At 39.7% G+C, this 14,822-nt stretch overlaps 1 protein-coding gene across 1 annotated transcript in view; it reads left to right on the top strand.

Annotated features, from left to right (window-relative positions):
• Positions 1–407: 407 nt before the first annotated feature.
• The window catches only part of ADAMTS19 (ADAM metallopeptidase with thrombospondin type 1 motif 19), a gene marked incomplete at its 5' end in the record, with an annotated part of 282,396 nt that continues 267,981 nt past the window's right edge, over positions 408–14,822 (top strand). The window contains 2 exons of the mRNA XM_082623301.1: positions 408–449; positions 713–1,477. Of these exons, the coding sequence (XP_082479427.1) occupies positions 408–449; positions 713–1,477 (807 nt within the window). The remainder of the gene's footprint in view (positions 450–712; positions 1,478–14,822) is intronic.

Below are 14,822 nucleotides of genomic sequence, written 5' to 3'. Positions count from 1 at the left end.
CAAACTCGCCGCCCGGCCTCCTTGCGCTCCGGGAGGCGGCGGCGGCGACTGCGGCGCTGGCGGCGGCGGCGGCGACCGCGGTGGATCGCGCGAGGAGGCGCGCGCGGGGCCGGGAGCGCGGTATGGGGAAGAGCCGCGAGATGCGCCTAACTCACGTCTGCTGCCTCCTCTACCAGCTGGGGGTCCTGTCGAATGGGATCGTTTCAGGTAAGTTCTTCCGTGACTTTGGGCTTGCTTTCCACCTTCCCCAGCGGAGACCGGGCACGCACGGGTAGGCAGGCTGGCGCAGCTGTGCGCCGTGAGCAGGGCTCCACGGGTAGCAATAAAAACCGGCGTGCGGTTGCGGGTGAGAGGGTCACGCTCCTGACTGAAGCGCACTTCTCGCGGCCTCATTTCAACAACGTGAAATGCTTAGTTTTCCTCTCACGAGAGTAATAAGATTTGCAAAGGTACGTTTACAGCACCTGGAGGAAAATTGGGACGTAAAGAAATTGATAGCTCTGCCTTGCTCTGGCAGATACTTAAGGAAATCATTTAATTGTGCTGGAGTCTTTGCACCGGTTTTCTTTTCTACAGCTAAGTGCTGTCACCAAACTTTTCAGCCCCACTTTTCCCCTCCCCCTGCCCCGATAATCATACTTTTATTTTGAAAGTGCTGGGGTCTGTAATCTGATCGCTAGGCTTCAGGGGTTGCGAGAGTTTCAGGGGCTAGACGGGTGGTCTCCAGCGCGTTACCCTTGAGCCCTGTGTGCGGAGTGTGTGCCCGGGGACGCTTGTGCTACTGGAATCGCGGCACCTTAAGCCCCGCACTTCTCTGTCTGCCCCGCCCGCAGGGCTGCAGTTCGCCCCCGACCGCGAGGAGTGGGAAGTCGTGTTCCCTGCACTCTGGCGCCGGGAGCCGGTGGACGCGGCCGGCGGTAGCGGGGGCAGCGCGGACCCAGGCTGGGTGCGCGGCGCCACGGGAGGCGGAGGCGCCCGGGCTCAGGCGGCCGGCAGCTCCCGCGAGGTGCGCTCCGTGGCCCCGGCGCCGCCCCAGGAGCCCGCGGAAGGCCGGTCAGAGCCCCGGCCCCGACCCCCGCTGCCGGGGGGCGAAGAAGACGAGGAGCTCGAATCGCAGGAGGTGCCGCGGGGATCCAGCGGGGCTGCCGCCCTGTCCCCGGGCGCCCCGGCCTCGTGGCAGCCGCCGCCGCCGCCCCCATCTCCCCCCGCGGCGCAGCAAGCAGAGCCGGACGGCGACGAGGTACTGCTGCGGATCCCGGCCTTCTCCCGGGACCTATACCTGCTGCTCCGGAGAGACGGCCGCTTCCTGGCGCCGCGCTTCGCGGTGGAACAGCGGCCGAGTCCGGGCCCGGGCCCCACGCGGGCAGCAGCCGCCCCGCGCCCTCCGGCGCCACCCGACGCCTCCTGCTTCTACACTGGGGCTGTGCTGCGGCACCCCGGCTCGCTGGCCTCTTTCAGCACCTGCGGAGGTGGCCTGGTAAGCGCCTTTCCTTCCCCAGCTCTCCTCTTCCCCCTGCCACTCCTCTCTCTCCCCCTCGTAGACCAGGCTGATTTGCTTGCCCCTCATCCCCTCACGAAGTGCGCCCTGACCTTGGCCTTAGTCTGCATCCCCCAGGAGTCTCTACCGTGTACCTCCCGTACAACATCTCCAGGGCAGTCAGTGAATCTGAAGGCTAATTGGATGGATTAATAGCCTTCTGCTAGATGGTCATAAGTTTCTTCATAACACTATGTAAAACTGTCTCCTTGCAACTCTTCCCACTGGTTTTATTTCTGCTTTTCAAAATAAGCCCACCACGTGGTGTCTTTTAGGAGACTGGAAGACAACCAGTCTGCTCACTGCTGAATCTCCTCCTTGTTTGCCCCTCACCCCCAGTTTCTCATCTATTATCTCATAGTTTTTTTCATGTCCCACTTCAAAGTTGTCAGAACAGTCCTCTAGGGAGTTACATTCTGACAGCTGTCTGGAATTTAAACACATCCACGCTCACACAGGACACCTGTTCACTGTTCCTGTGAGAAACGAGGGGAGAAGGAGTTAACTCAAAGGCTGCGAGCAGTTGACTAATGGATGACATGAGAATCCAGTCAGTACTTGAAGGGTTATGGTTCTATGATTTAACATTTCTTTTCTAAGGTTTACATTTTATTTGGCAAAAGTTTCTTTTCTCTTCTCCACTCCATGGAGGAAAACAGCAGGGATGAGAGCCTGGCTAAGAGGCCTGTTGGATCTAGAAAGTAAAAGCCATTTGCCCTGTCTGAATAATACAGATCATCATTCCATTCCCCCCCACCCCCCGCCCTGTCCTTTGACCCAGGGTTTGGGATAATTGTTGCCTCCTGTAAGTTGACCTTTACTTTGTGGTAAAGTATACATAACATAAAATTTACAATTTTGACCATTTTTATATGTCCAGTCAGTGGTGTTAAGTACATTCACATTGTTGTGTAGCCATCATCACTGTGGACTTTACTGTTGGTTTAAGGCAAAACCCACAAAATATTGTAAACACGCACGTGTTTTCATTTTGATAATTCCAAGTGAGCCATTGATGAAATCCACAAGGACTTGTCTGAAAGCAACCTGCTCATTTGGAGAAAAATCCAATAGTAATGGACAGCAGAAAATATCAGCACAATTAAAGACACCCAAAGCCATGAAATGGAAAAAGATGGTTAAAAATCCAAACAAAATGAAACTGGAAATTTTTACCTATACCCTTCTGAGATCCCACAGTCAAATGATGTAAAATGCTGCACAGGGCTGTATTTTACCAGATGCTCATAATGATGAATATTCAAATATGGTCATTTTTAGCCATGAGTGGGAAAAAATGCCATGGAAGAATTACATGAAAAGCTTTTAAAAATGTTTTTTGTGGAACTGATGTTTGAACACTTCACTGGGGGAAACATCTTGTGGGGATTTCATTGTCCACTGGTTTTTGGCCGGGGATTAAATAATTACATATAGAAAGTTCCTGGTGCGGTAGAAGCAATAGGGGATAAAGCATTTCACTGTGTTGAAATGTGGGCTTTTGGTCAGATTTTCCAAATGAGCTCTGCCTTCTCTCCATACTTAAAGGAGCAAAGTTAGAATTATGAGTATGTTTTTCATAGACTGAATAAGAGTTTGACATACCTCCCTGTTTATCAAGTTGGACTTTTACTCACTTTTCCTATTAGCCACATATGTATGTGTTCTGAACTGGGAAGTCTTTGTTGTTGAGGAAAACTGACATTGCTAGCAATACAGTGTAGCAGTCAGACTTTGAGTAAAAAGTTAGGCAAATAGCCAAGAAGGGTGGGTTTGTTACTCCAGACTCTGTCATGCCAGCCCTTTCCCTTATGAGGGTGGATTAGGAAAGGGAAAGCATGATTTGTTATCTGAGCTCTGACATTGGCCTGTTCCCTACTGATTGACAAGTCCCTTTCCTCTCTGGGATCCAGTTTTCATAAGTAAAATGAGAGAATCTGATGACTTAATTAAAATTGGATGATAGAATAAAAATTTTGTTGGATGCTAAATATATTCTAGAGCCTGCATTAGGGGCTCACACATTAGAAGCACATCATATACAAGTATATACGACACAGGTGGTCATGAAACAGTGACATAGCAGCATGTTAAATCAGATGTTATGCCCAAAGTTAAACCACGCTTGGGGAGTTGGGGAAGGCTTCCCAAGGCAGAGTTTCAGTGGATTTTGAAGCATGGGGAGCCTTTCTCCAGGCAGGAAAGGGCTGGGAATGTTACAGATAGAAGGAAGAGACTTGAGTGGAGATGAGAAAATGCAGAGCCTAACAAGGCAATGAAAAAAAAAGTTTCTTCCGACGAGGCCAGAAGGTGCAATAAGGGGAAGTGATCCTAAACTGTCTGGTGAGATCAGACCTCAAAAGCCTTGTCTACCTGAGTACGGGCTTTTTCTGTTTAACTGTTGATTATCGAAGGATTGCATTCTTGTTTTTCTCTATTTAAATTCTGTGATCCAGTAATTCTAATGTGAGGCATCATGATGTCTTTATATGAAGATGCATTCTTTATAAATGCAACTCCTTTAGTTTGCAACAGTTTTTTCTTCTCAGTTAGTAAAAGCTTTCTGACTGTCAGTTGCACAAGAAAGAGTAGATTACAAAGTACACCTTCCCTTCCCCTCTATCAGTAGCAAGTTTTACCCACTTGTGCCTGAACTCCTCAACACCTTTTGTATTATTACATATTTAAAAGGTTCTAAATGTCTCTATCAAAGGAAATAGATAATCAGTTATCAAGTATTGCAAAGCGGTGAACATTTGTTAAGACTGGCCAATTCATTCTCCAGATATCAATCTAACTTGTGCTGTGAAGGGAAAAGTGATTGAATGGAGATTTTGGTTACAGGTTCCGGTGCTGCCTCTTCAAAGTAATTAATCTTTCTGGATCTTATTTCCCTTATTTGTAAAATGCACAAATTGTATTTGTATATCTAGCAATTAATGTATGAAGTGTTCTTACTATTTTCCCTTATTAGTCTCTAATACTGAAAAATAATTGAGATCTAATGGGCACATAAGTAATATTAAGTAATTAAGCATTTATTGAATGAGTCCTTTGAGCAAGGCATTTTGTAGGTACAGAGAACACAGAAAGGAGATGAGAAAGCCTTGGTATGTTTCAGGGAGTTCCCAACCTGGCTTTCCAGTTATAGATATAAATAGGGAAATAAAGTAGGTTGTGTTACATACAGATGTAGGAATGTCCCAAGTGCTATGATGATACCCTCTTGTTCATCTCTTCATTTCCAGAACATGGTAAGATATCTAGTTTTTAGTAGGCACCCAGTAAAAATCACTGAATAAAATATTACACATATAGTACATTATTCTGTTTTAAATAGTAATCTCTAAAAAATTAAAGTACAGAAGAGCAACAAATTAAATTCCACGAAAGAGTGAAACAATCATGTTTGCTCAAAATTAACACTTTTTTTAAAAAAAGCACACCTAAGCACTGGGCCGAGATAAACTAGATCAGTACATTCCTTGCCTGTGATTCTCTTTAGATTGATGATTACTGGCTATCAGTAATATTTAGATTACTTTTCCAGGATGATAAAGAGTAACTTCTAAGACTTACTTAAACTTAGAGTTTTATAAATTTAGAGTTTTATATAGTAGTTATGCTGATTAGCTCTTCAAAATCTGCAGCCTTGTGTAAATTCCGTTTTTGTTTTATTTTGTTTCGTTTTGTTTTTCAATTTACTCCCTTATGTGAATCAAAGTATTTGGTACCATGGGAAGTTTTGAACACCTAAGTATTTGGGGGCATCCCTTTTGGACAAGGAACTTTATCAAGTACCAGTATGGAAATAGAAGAGGAGGGTATGAGGACAGGGAAAAGGTAGTACATACCTAGGAGAACTGGAGTAGAAGTGAAGTCAACATCTAAATGAAAAAAGATTGCAGAATAATGTCACACATCCAGCTGCTTTGTTCAAGCCAAATCCTAGGAATGACAGAAAAGATATTCTAAATAAATCTAAAGCAGTATTCTAAAAGAATGCCATCAGTACATCAGACAATTTGAGTATCTTCTGAAAGACTGCAAACAGTTTGGATTGGATTAATGGAAAACATATAGACATTAGAGAATATGTGTGAATGGAGGCAGCTATGGCAGAGGTGCTACTGCACTTGCAAAGAAAGAGAGGGCCATGAGCACAAGGGGCCCTTGAATAAGAGCACTATTGGTTTTGTCTGCTGTCCAGTTGTACCAGGTAGTAGAGGCCAAATGTGTGTCCCTAGGCAAGAGCGGAGAGAATAGTGGTAGAGCTTTCCCGGACATGTGGGTGACACCAGAGCATAGAGAGCCTCCACTCTCAAAAGTGGAGCCATTGGCTTCCTGTGTGCAGTAGATGGTCCCACTTGTCCCTCCAAATAACTAGAGGAGAGCTGGTCACCACAGATAGGTGAGTAGGAAACCAGCAAAGAGAGATGAGCTGACACCTAAGAATATCACACTGTTAAGAAAACAAACCGGGCTTCCCTGGTGGCGCAGTGGTTGGGAGTCCGCCTGCCGATGCCGGGGGTGCGGGTTCGTGCCCCGGTCCGGGAGGATCCCACATGCCACGGAGCGGCTGGGCCCGTGGGCCATGGCCACTGGGGCTGCGCGTCTGGAGCCTGTGCTCGGCAGCGGGAGAGGCCACAACAGTGAGAGGCCCGTGTACCGCAAAAAAAAAAAAAAAAAAAAAAACCATATAAAGGAGAGTCATCAAACTGGTTGATTAAAACCATGAAGCAAAAGTCTTACTAGATTAAATAGAATACTTTAACTGAAAAATAAGAGTAGATATATATTCATGGAAAAAAACCAGGACAGCTGCTGTCTGTAAAAAAATGATTAGATACAATTGAACTCACATTATATGATTATTAGAATTAAAAACTCCATAGATGAACTGGTAAGTAAATTTGTGACCTAGAAGGCAAACCCAGAAATTGTCCCAGAATAGAACATAAAGGACAAATGGATGCAAAATATGAAAGAAAATTGTGAGCCATGAATCATAGATCTAGATGGTCCAAATTTCTTTAATGGGAGTTAATTTAAAAAAATAAGTTAAAGGAGAGAGTTTTTAAAATGCATGCAAATGAACCCTAAACATTTGATTCTAATATACATCACCAAAATATACATTCATTAGCCAAGCTTTGGATGTGAGGCCAGATACTACGCCTTTGCGTGTAGGTCAGATACCTGGTGCTCCAGGTGAGCCTTACTCACGATGCACCAAGACCAATTTCCAATATAGGTTTCTGTATTTGGAATAAAATTTAAAAGACAAATGCAAGGCAGTTTATGTGTAGAATCCTGGACTTTTAAAACTTTCAAATCTTGTACAGTTGTTTCATCCCAAATAAAATTGCAGACTTTTTTTTTTAGCAACTTAATCTTTCTCAAGTTTTCCAAAGTTTTCATAGAAACAAAGACATCTTTTGCACTCATATTTCACTTGCATTAATATTTAGGTTTGATTAACTTATGTAATTACAAACTGTGAACATATGTTCAAGCAAATATAGCTGATTCTTGGTGAACATACAGGCTGACTGGTGGAAGTAATTGTGTGCAACAAGACAAGAGAGGAATCTAGGCTCAGTGAGTGTTGGGCATTCTGCATGCCTCAGTGATCATGTTTTCTGGATGGTGTGGAGAGTGTTATTTAATTCAGTAATTTGAGATGAATTGGTTGATGGAACCAGTGTTGGTTAGGTAGAGTTTAAAGAGACGTTTTTTGGTATCAGAATCAAATTTGCCCCATAAATAAAGGAAGACACATGCCTTCAGACTGAAAGACCAACCACTAAACAGAGAGTAGCATAAGGAAAGAGAGACCCAAACCTAGACCCATTATGGCAGAATATTAGAAAATCAAAGATAAAGAGAAAATCCTACATGTTTAATAAAGGAAAGATTATCTACAATAAGATGAGTGTCAGATTGATATTAGAGATTGAATCAGTAATACCAGATGCTAGGGGGTCATGAGTTGATAGTCTCAGATTTCTGATGAAATGTGATTTTGAATCCAAGATTCAGCCAAATTACCATTCAGACCTAAAGGCAGAATGAAATCATTTTCAAAATTACAAGGACTCAGACTTTACCACACAGAACCTCCAAAAAATTGTGCAATGAAAATCTTCCTCCAGCAGCCTTTCCCCAGTTATTGCTCAGTATCCCTTCCTAGAGGTGGCCAGGGTTATTAGTTTCTAGTGTGTGAGCTAGAGGTAATTGACGCATAAACAAATAAAATGCATTAAGAGCTTTTAAAAGCCACAGTATTTACACACACACACACACACACACACACACAGATGTGTGAGACTATCACATATGAGTGCATTAGGAGAATCCCCTTTCTGTTTTGGTACTTCCATTTTATCTGATTGCAAAAATGTGGCATAATTTCCTTAATCAGTTTGGTGTGGATGTACGTTTAATGGATTCCAGTATTTTCCTGTTATGAACAGTGCTAAATGAATAAGAATCTGTAGATATGTTGTTTTGCCTATGTCATGTTCTTGTCAAAGGGCAAATGTATTGGTAATTTGGGGGCAATATTGCCTGATTATACCCCATGGAGGTATGCCACTTCACACTCTCAGGTCAGCAGAGAAACAGAGTATGTCTTTCAGCTATGCTGTCACGAATATAGGTATTATTAAAAATTTTGATCTTTGTAAAATCTAATGGGCAAGAAATGCTATCTCAAAGTAGTTTTAATTTACATTTTTTTGATATTAATGGTGAGTGACCATCTTTTCATATTTTTATTCTCATTTCCTTTCCTGTAAACTTTCTGTTCATTTCTTCTACTCATTTTTCTATTAGGTGTTTGGTCTTTTTCATTTCGAATTCCAGTGCTCTTTTTCTATGAGTATATTATTTATTTATTTTAAATTTAAGTAAATAAATAATTTTATTTTTTGGCTGCGTTGGGTCTTTGTAGCTGCGCGCAGGCTTTCTCTAGTTGCAGTGAGCGGGGGCTACTCTTCGTTGCGGTGCGCGGGCTTCTCATTGCGGTGGCTTCTCTTGTTGCGGAGCACGGGCTCTAGGTGCACGGGCTTCAGTACTTGTGGCTCAAGAGCTCTAGAGTGCAGGCTCAGTAGTTGTGGTGCACAGGCTTAGTTGCTCCACGGCATGTGGGGTCTTCTCAGACCAGGGCTTGAACCCGTTGTCCCCTGCACTGGCAGACAGATTCTTAACCACTGTGCCACCAGGGAAGTCCCTTTCTATGAGTATTTTAAAAAGATAAATGTTAATAACAAAATAATACAAGCTGAGTATAGAGAGTTTAGAAAATACATAAGTCATCTGTAATCTTAACATCCATAGATAAGCATTTTCTTTGGATTAACTTTTAACTTTTAACTTTCTTGTGGATATGCTATAAAGGAAATATAAATATCGAATAAACATTCACAATTTTTTCAAATGTATTGGGAAACTAGGGAAAATTTTTTCTCAATCATCACTTTTGGTTCATAGATTAGCACAGATTGTGCAGATTAATAATATCTGGTAGGCACGCTTGGGGAACACTTAACCTCATACATTGTAGGGGAGTAAATTGGGTAGAGCCTCTTTTGTGGTATGTATTTAAATTTTAAACATGCTTAGTTTTCAGCAGTTCTGCTTGTAGGTATCAGTATTAGAGGAATATTCACATAAGAGCAAAAGATTTATGTATAAGCCTATTCATCGCAGCATTGTTTTCAAGAGCAGAGCGCTCTAAAAATTCATCAGTAGTGGGCTAGTTACATCTATATACTGTGCCGAATACCCAGAGAACAAAACGGTAAATAGTTCTTGCCTCAAGGTCCTTACAGTTTTTAAGGAAACTTCTCTTTGCCTCAACTTGTCCTACCTGTCTTTTTCACGGTACTATTTAGTTAAGTGTTCAGTGTTTCCTTATCAACTTTAAGTGCACATCTCCTTAAACCATCCATGGTTTTCCTGTTTAAAAGTTAGAACGGCATGGATGATTATGTTCCTGCTGACAGTGGCACGTGGAAGAAGTTTCTGTACTTAGAGTGGCCAATATGCAGATACTCCAGTCTTTTTTTTTAAGGAAGTGATATAGTGAATTCTAGTAAAAAGAATCATTGTGCTGATGGAAAAAGTGATATTATACATTAAAAGTTAATAACCTCTTTAATCATGTATTAATCTGTGTCTTAGTATCCTGAGAGACTTCAGGCATGGACCAATTTTATGAGAAGAAATTTTGTTTATTTAATAATATTTATTTGATAATATTTAATATTAATATATACTTATTTGAAGTTTATTAGGTGAATCATAAAAATAGTATACCTTTTTAAATTCAGGAAATTCTGTATAGCAGTCTTAAAACATTTTTTATGCAGTACTAAAACAGAGCACATTTTTATTGAGTTCATGCACAATTGAATGTTTCTGCTTAATTACAATTACATTTTTACCCAGATGGTTTTATGGCTTTGTGTTTGCAAAATAAAGAATAATCAGAGGAATTCCAGGTTCCTGATAGATGGGAAGTGTATTGAGTTGGGGAAGTAATCGACGTATTTTAAAGCACTGAGAGAACCAGTAGTCTCCCTTGGATTATGATTTGGTGGTGGGGGGTGAGGTGGGTGGGGGGTGTTCCTGAAGGGGAATTTTAAGGTTCCCACAACCAAGTGAGGACCATAATTTGATGCAGAGTGCACTTAGGGTGCAGCCATAGTGAGCACATCATCTTGTCTCCATGTCATCTTTATTCTAATGCCAAGCCCTAGACTGAGAGAAGTGAGAAAATGGGAACTCAGCCATTTCAATGCTAACCAGATATTCGTACAAGAATTATTGCATGGTGGTGTTAAGAAGGCCCTTGGGGATTAGATAGTTTAGTACTTGCCTTTTCCAGCTGATTTCATTTCATAATTAACATCCATATATTTGCAATACATTATTAACTGTTTAGGCTTTAACACAGATGATCAGGGAATGGAGCTGATGAGCCAGTTTCAGCATTATTTAAACAGCTCCTGCCTTCGTATTGCTTTCCAATTAAAATTATCAGACCTGAACATTTTTTTCTCCTTCACAAGCATATGAAGCTGTTTTGCCCCAGATTTTTCCTCTTCCCTCTGCCTGGCTTCACCTAAAATATATGACCACTTTCTGCATGAACCCACACCATCGGCTTTTAGATCATGCTTCTTGATGCCCTGTTTTTTAAAGTCTGGTGTGCAAGCACCTGTATCAAAATCACGGCAGTGGGGGTGAGGTAGTGGGAGCTGGGAATTCTCCATTTAAAATGAGAATCCCAGACTGAGCCTCAAAACTAAGAACTGTATTTCAAAAGAATCCAAGGTAATTCCTGTGCAGGCTCAGATTTGAGGGCAGCCACTCTAGTGGCTCCGAAAACTCCAGAGCTCAGGATCTTTAAGGACTGGATTTGCATCCATCAAACTTCATATCCTATGTGTCTTGAATGAATTTTAATACTGTCTTTCAGCTCCAACTGTACTAAACTTGGATACCTCCTGTCCTTACCTTTAACATCTTTCCAGGAACCCACTCAGATGCCATTGAGCTAGAAAGGATTTTATGAATTTCAATTATTCAACAGACTATAAATGTTAACTAGTTGGGAGATGATATAATGGGACCTTAATGCCAGTATGAATGTTTTCCTACTCTTTAGGTGAAAAAGTATACAAAAGTCAAAACTTGCTTCCCATTCTAGAATTTGGAAGTAAATAGAGATGAATTATTTCAAATTGTCATCAACAGTTTTATGGGTAATATAGCAGGAGACTTATTCCAGCTGGTTCATGATAGTTACTGTAGTAAAATAAAATTTATCAGAAATAAAGGAAGAAACATACCTTCAGATTGTAAAGGGCCTACCATACCACCAAGTTTAGATGTGGCTAAGTGAAGACTGAGGCACATTGTAGAGGCATATTAGAAAATAAGTGAGAAAATTAGAAACTCTTAATGAGAGATTTTCTACACTGAAATGGCAGAGCAGTGTGGTCAGGTTAAGAGGACTTTGGAGATGCATGAGAATTAAATGGTGAGCTATCTCAAATGGCAGAAATAACCTAACAAGGCGTATCTACTCATTCATATTGCAAGAATTTGGTTGTTAAGAGTCCTGTAAAACTCATTAGGGTTAACAGTCAAAAAACATTAACATGCTAAGAGGAGTGGCCAGGCAGATAATTATATCAGCTAATCTGATTAGTGCAAATTGTCTATCTCCATTATAATTTGGATCTGAATGCACGTAGTGGCAACTAAAATGTGATAGGTGCATTTCCATTATAAAAGTATTATATTACCAGCAAATATTTTAGTGTGCCCAGTTCATAGATAGACAGTTCATTTATTGACAGAGGAACTTATGTATAGATAGCATAGGGTCTTCACAGTGTTGTCTGGTTGTGTGCTTACGGATAAATAGAACTTCAGCAGTTTATTACAACAAAATAGAAAGTCTGAGTAATTTATTGTGGAAATAACAATTATGTATACACATACTTAGCAAAGTATGAGTAAATCATTGTGGAAATATCTTTTAAAATTTAATTATTTAGTGCTCCATTTTGTTTACTAACGTGGATAATTCCTGTGTCTCTGTAGATCTCCAGTTAGAATTTTGTCACTTCAAAATAGATGGTTCTAATTAGTAATGTTTTAAAAGGCATTGAACTGGTATTTTACGATGAAAGTTCCTACGTAGAAATTTTTCTAAGTAGAACCTAATTATTTCTCATTAGTAAGATAGATTCAAGAATATGTCAAGCTGATTTTTCTAAGGTAAATCATTATTTAAAATGTGACAAATTGAAAAGGATACTGTAAATGATTTTTCCCCCTAACGTCTTTTTTTCTGGTATGATTTACATACCATAAATTCACCCCAGTGTGCAATTCAATGATTTTTAGTACATTTACAGAATGGGGCAACCATCACAATTCAGTTTTAGAACATTTCCATCACCCCAAAGGGGTCCCTCACATCCATTTGCAATCATTCTGTTCCTACCCCCAGTCACAGGCAACCATTCATCAACTTTCTCTTTTTATAGATTTACCTTTACATTTCATGTAAATGAAATCATAAAATTTGGTCTTTTGTGTCTGGCGTTTTAAACTTAGCATAATGTTTTTGAGGTTTGTCCATGTGGTAGCATGTATCAATAGTACATTATTTTTCCTGCTGAATAATAAGTCATTGTTTATTCATCAGTTGATGGGCATTTGGATTGTTTCCACTTTTTTGCTGTTATGAATAATGCTAATATAAACATCTGTGTATAAGTCATTGTGTAGATGTATATTTTTATCCCTTTTGGGTAGATACCTAGGATTGGAATTGCTAGGTGATATGGTAAATTTATATTTAATATTTTAAGAAACTGCCAAATTCTTATACAAAGTACTGCACCAATTTATGTTCCCACCAGCAGTTTATTAAGATTCCAGTTTATCTACATCCTCATCAACGCTTGCTATTGTCTCTTTTTGATTAAAACTATTTTTGTGGCTGTGCAGCAGTATTTCACTGTGGTTTGAATTTGCATTTCTTAATGACTATGTTGAGCATCTTTTCATATCCCTTTTTATAGCCATTCATATATCATCTTTGGTGACATGTCTATTCAAATCTTTTGCCTATTTTAAATTAGGCTTTTTGTCTTTCTGCTATTTAGTTTTAAGAGTTCTTTGTATACTCTGGATGTAAATCCTTTGTCAGACATAGGATTTGCTAATGTTTTCTTCTAGTCTAGAGGTTTCTGTTCCTTTTCCTGATGGTATCTTTCAAAGACAATTTTTATAGATTTTGAAAAAAATCCAATTTATTTTTTCCTTTTATGGAATGTGCTTTTGATGTTGTAACTAAGAAGAACTCTAACTCAAAGTCACATAGACTTCCTCTTATGTTTTCTTCCATAATTTTGGTTATTACATTTAGGTCTGTGATGTATTTTGAGTTAGTTTTTTGTGTATGGTGTGAGATAAGGGTTTGAACTAATCTCTTTGCATACGTATATCCAATTTTCTCTCACCCCTTTGCTGAAAAGACCATGGAACTTTTGTCAAAAGTCAACCATAAATATGAGTTTACTTTTGTACTATTAATGCTGTTTTTTAAATCTATATGTTTATCCTTATGTCAGTACCATACTGTCTTGATTTAGGAGGCTTTATAGTATATTTTTTAATTGGGGAAATTCAACTTTGATTTCCTTTTTCAAAGCTTTGTTGACTATTCTGGATCCTTTGCATTTCTGTATAAGTTTTAGGACCAGATTGTCAGTATCTGTGAAGAATCAGCTGGGACTTTGATAGGAATTGTGATTAAAGATAAATTTTGGAAGAGTTTCTATCTTATAAACAATACAGAAGATTTTTGTATTATCTGGAAATTATTACTAAAGCATTCATTAGGGGATATTTTTGAATACCCTGTTGACTAATTGACAAAATTAGCTACTGATACCCCATATTATAGTGGACACGATTTAAAATTCATAATCTATGAGAACAAGTATTCAAAGCCACTCATTTGGAGTTATACAAATAAAGTATACAAAATAGGAAGTTACAAAGATGTAGTGTCTTTGTAGGATTAGGACATGAATCCACATATCAGACTCTAATTTTTTTTAATGTTGTATTTAAGAGCTTCTTTTATTAAAAATTTTTTTTTCTTTTCCATTATGGTTTATCACAGGATATTGAATATAGTTCCCTGTACTATTACAGTAGGACCTTGTTGTTTATCCATTCTATATGTAATACTTTACATCTGTTAATCTCAAACTCCCAGTTTACCCCCCACCCCCGTTATTTCCCTAGGCAACCACAACTCTGTTCTCTATGCCTGTGAGTCTATTTCTGTTTCATTAATAAGTCCATTTGTGTCATAGATTCCACATATAAGTTATATCATACGATATTTGTCTTTCTCTGTCTGACTTCACTTAGTGTGATAATTTCTAAGTCCATCTATGTTGCTGCAAATGGCATTATACCATTCTTTTTTATGACTGAGTAGTATTCCATTGTAAATATACACCACATCTTCTTTTTTTAATATTTAATTTAATTTATTACTTTTTTATACAGCAGATTCTTATAAGATATCTATTTTATACATATTAGTGTATACATGTCAATCCCAATCTCCCAAGTCATCCCGCCACTGCCCCCCACCGCTTCCCCCCTTGGTGTCTATACATTTGTTCTCTATATCTGTGTCTCTGTTTCTGCCTTGCAAAACGGTTCATCTGTACCATTT

Source organism: Mesoplodon mirus (genome assembly GCF_964341445.2).
Source record: "Mesoplodon mirus genome assembly, chromosome: 5".
In the NCBI taxonomy this organism is placed as follows: domain Eukaryota; kingdom Metazoa; phylum Chordata; class Mammalia; order Artiodactyla; family Ziphiidae; genus Mesoplodon; species Mesoplodon mirus.
Note: the sequence above shows the minus strand (reverse complement) of the source record. Positions and strands in the feature narration are given on the sequence as shown.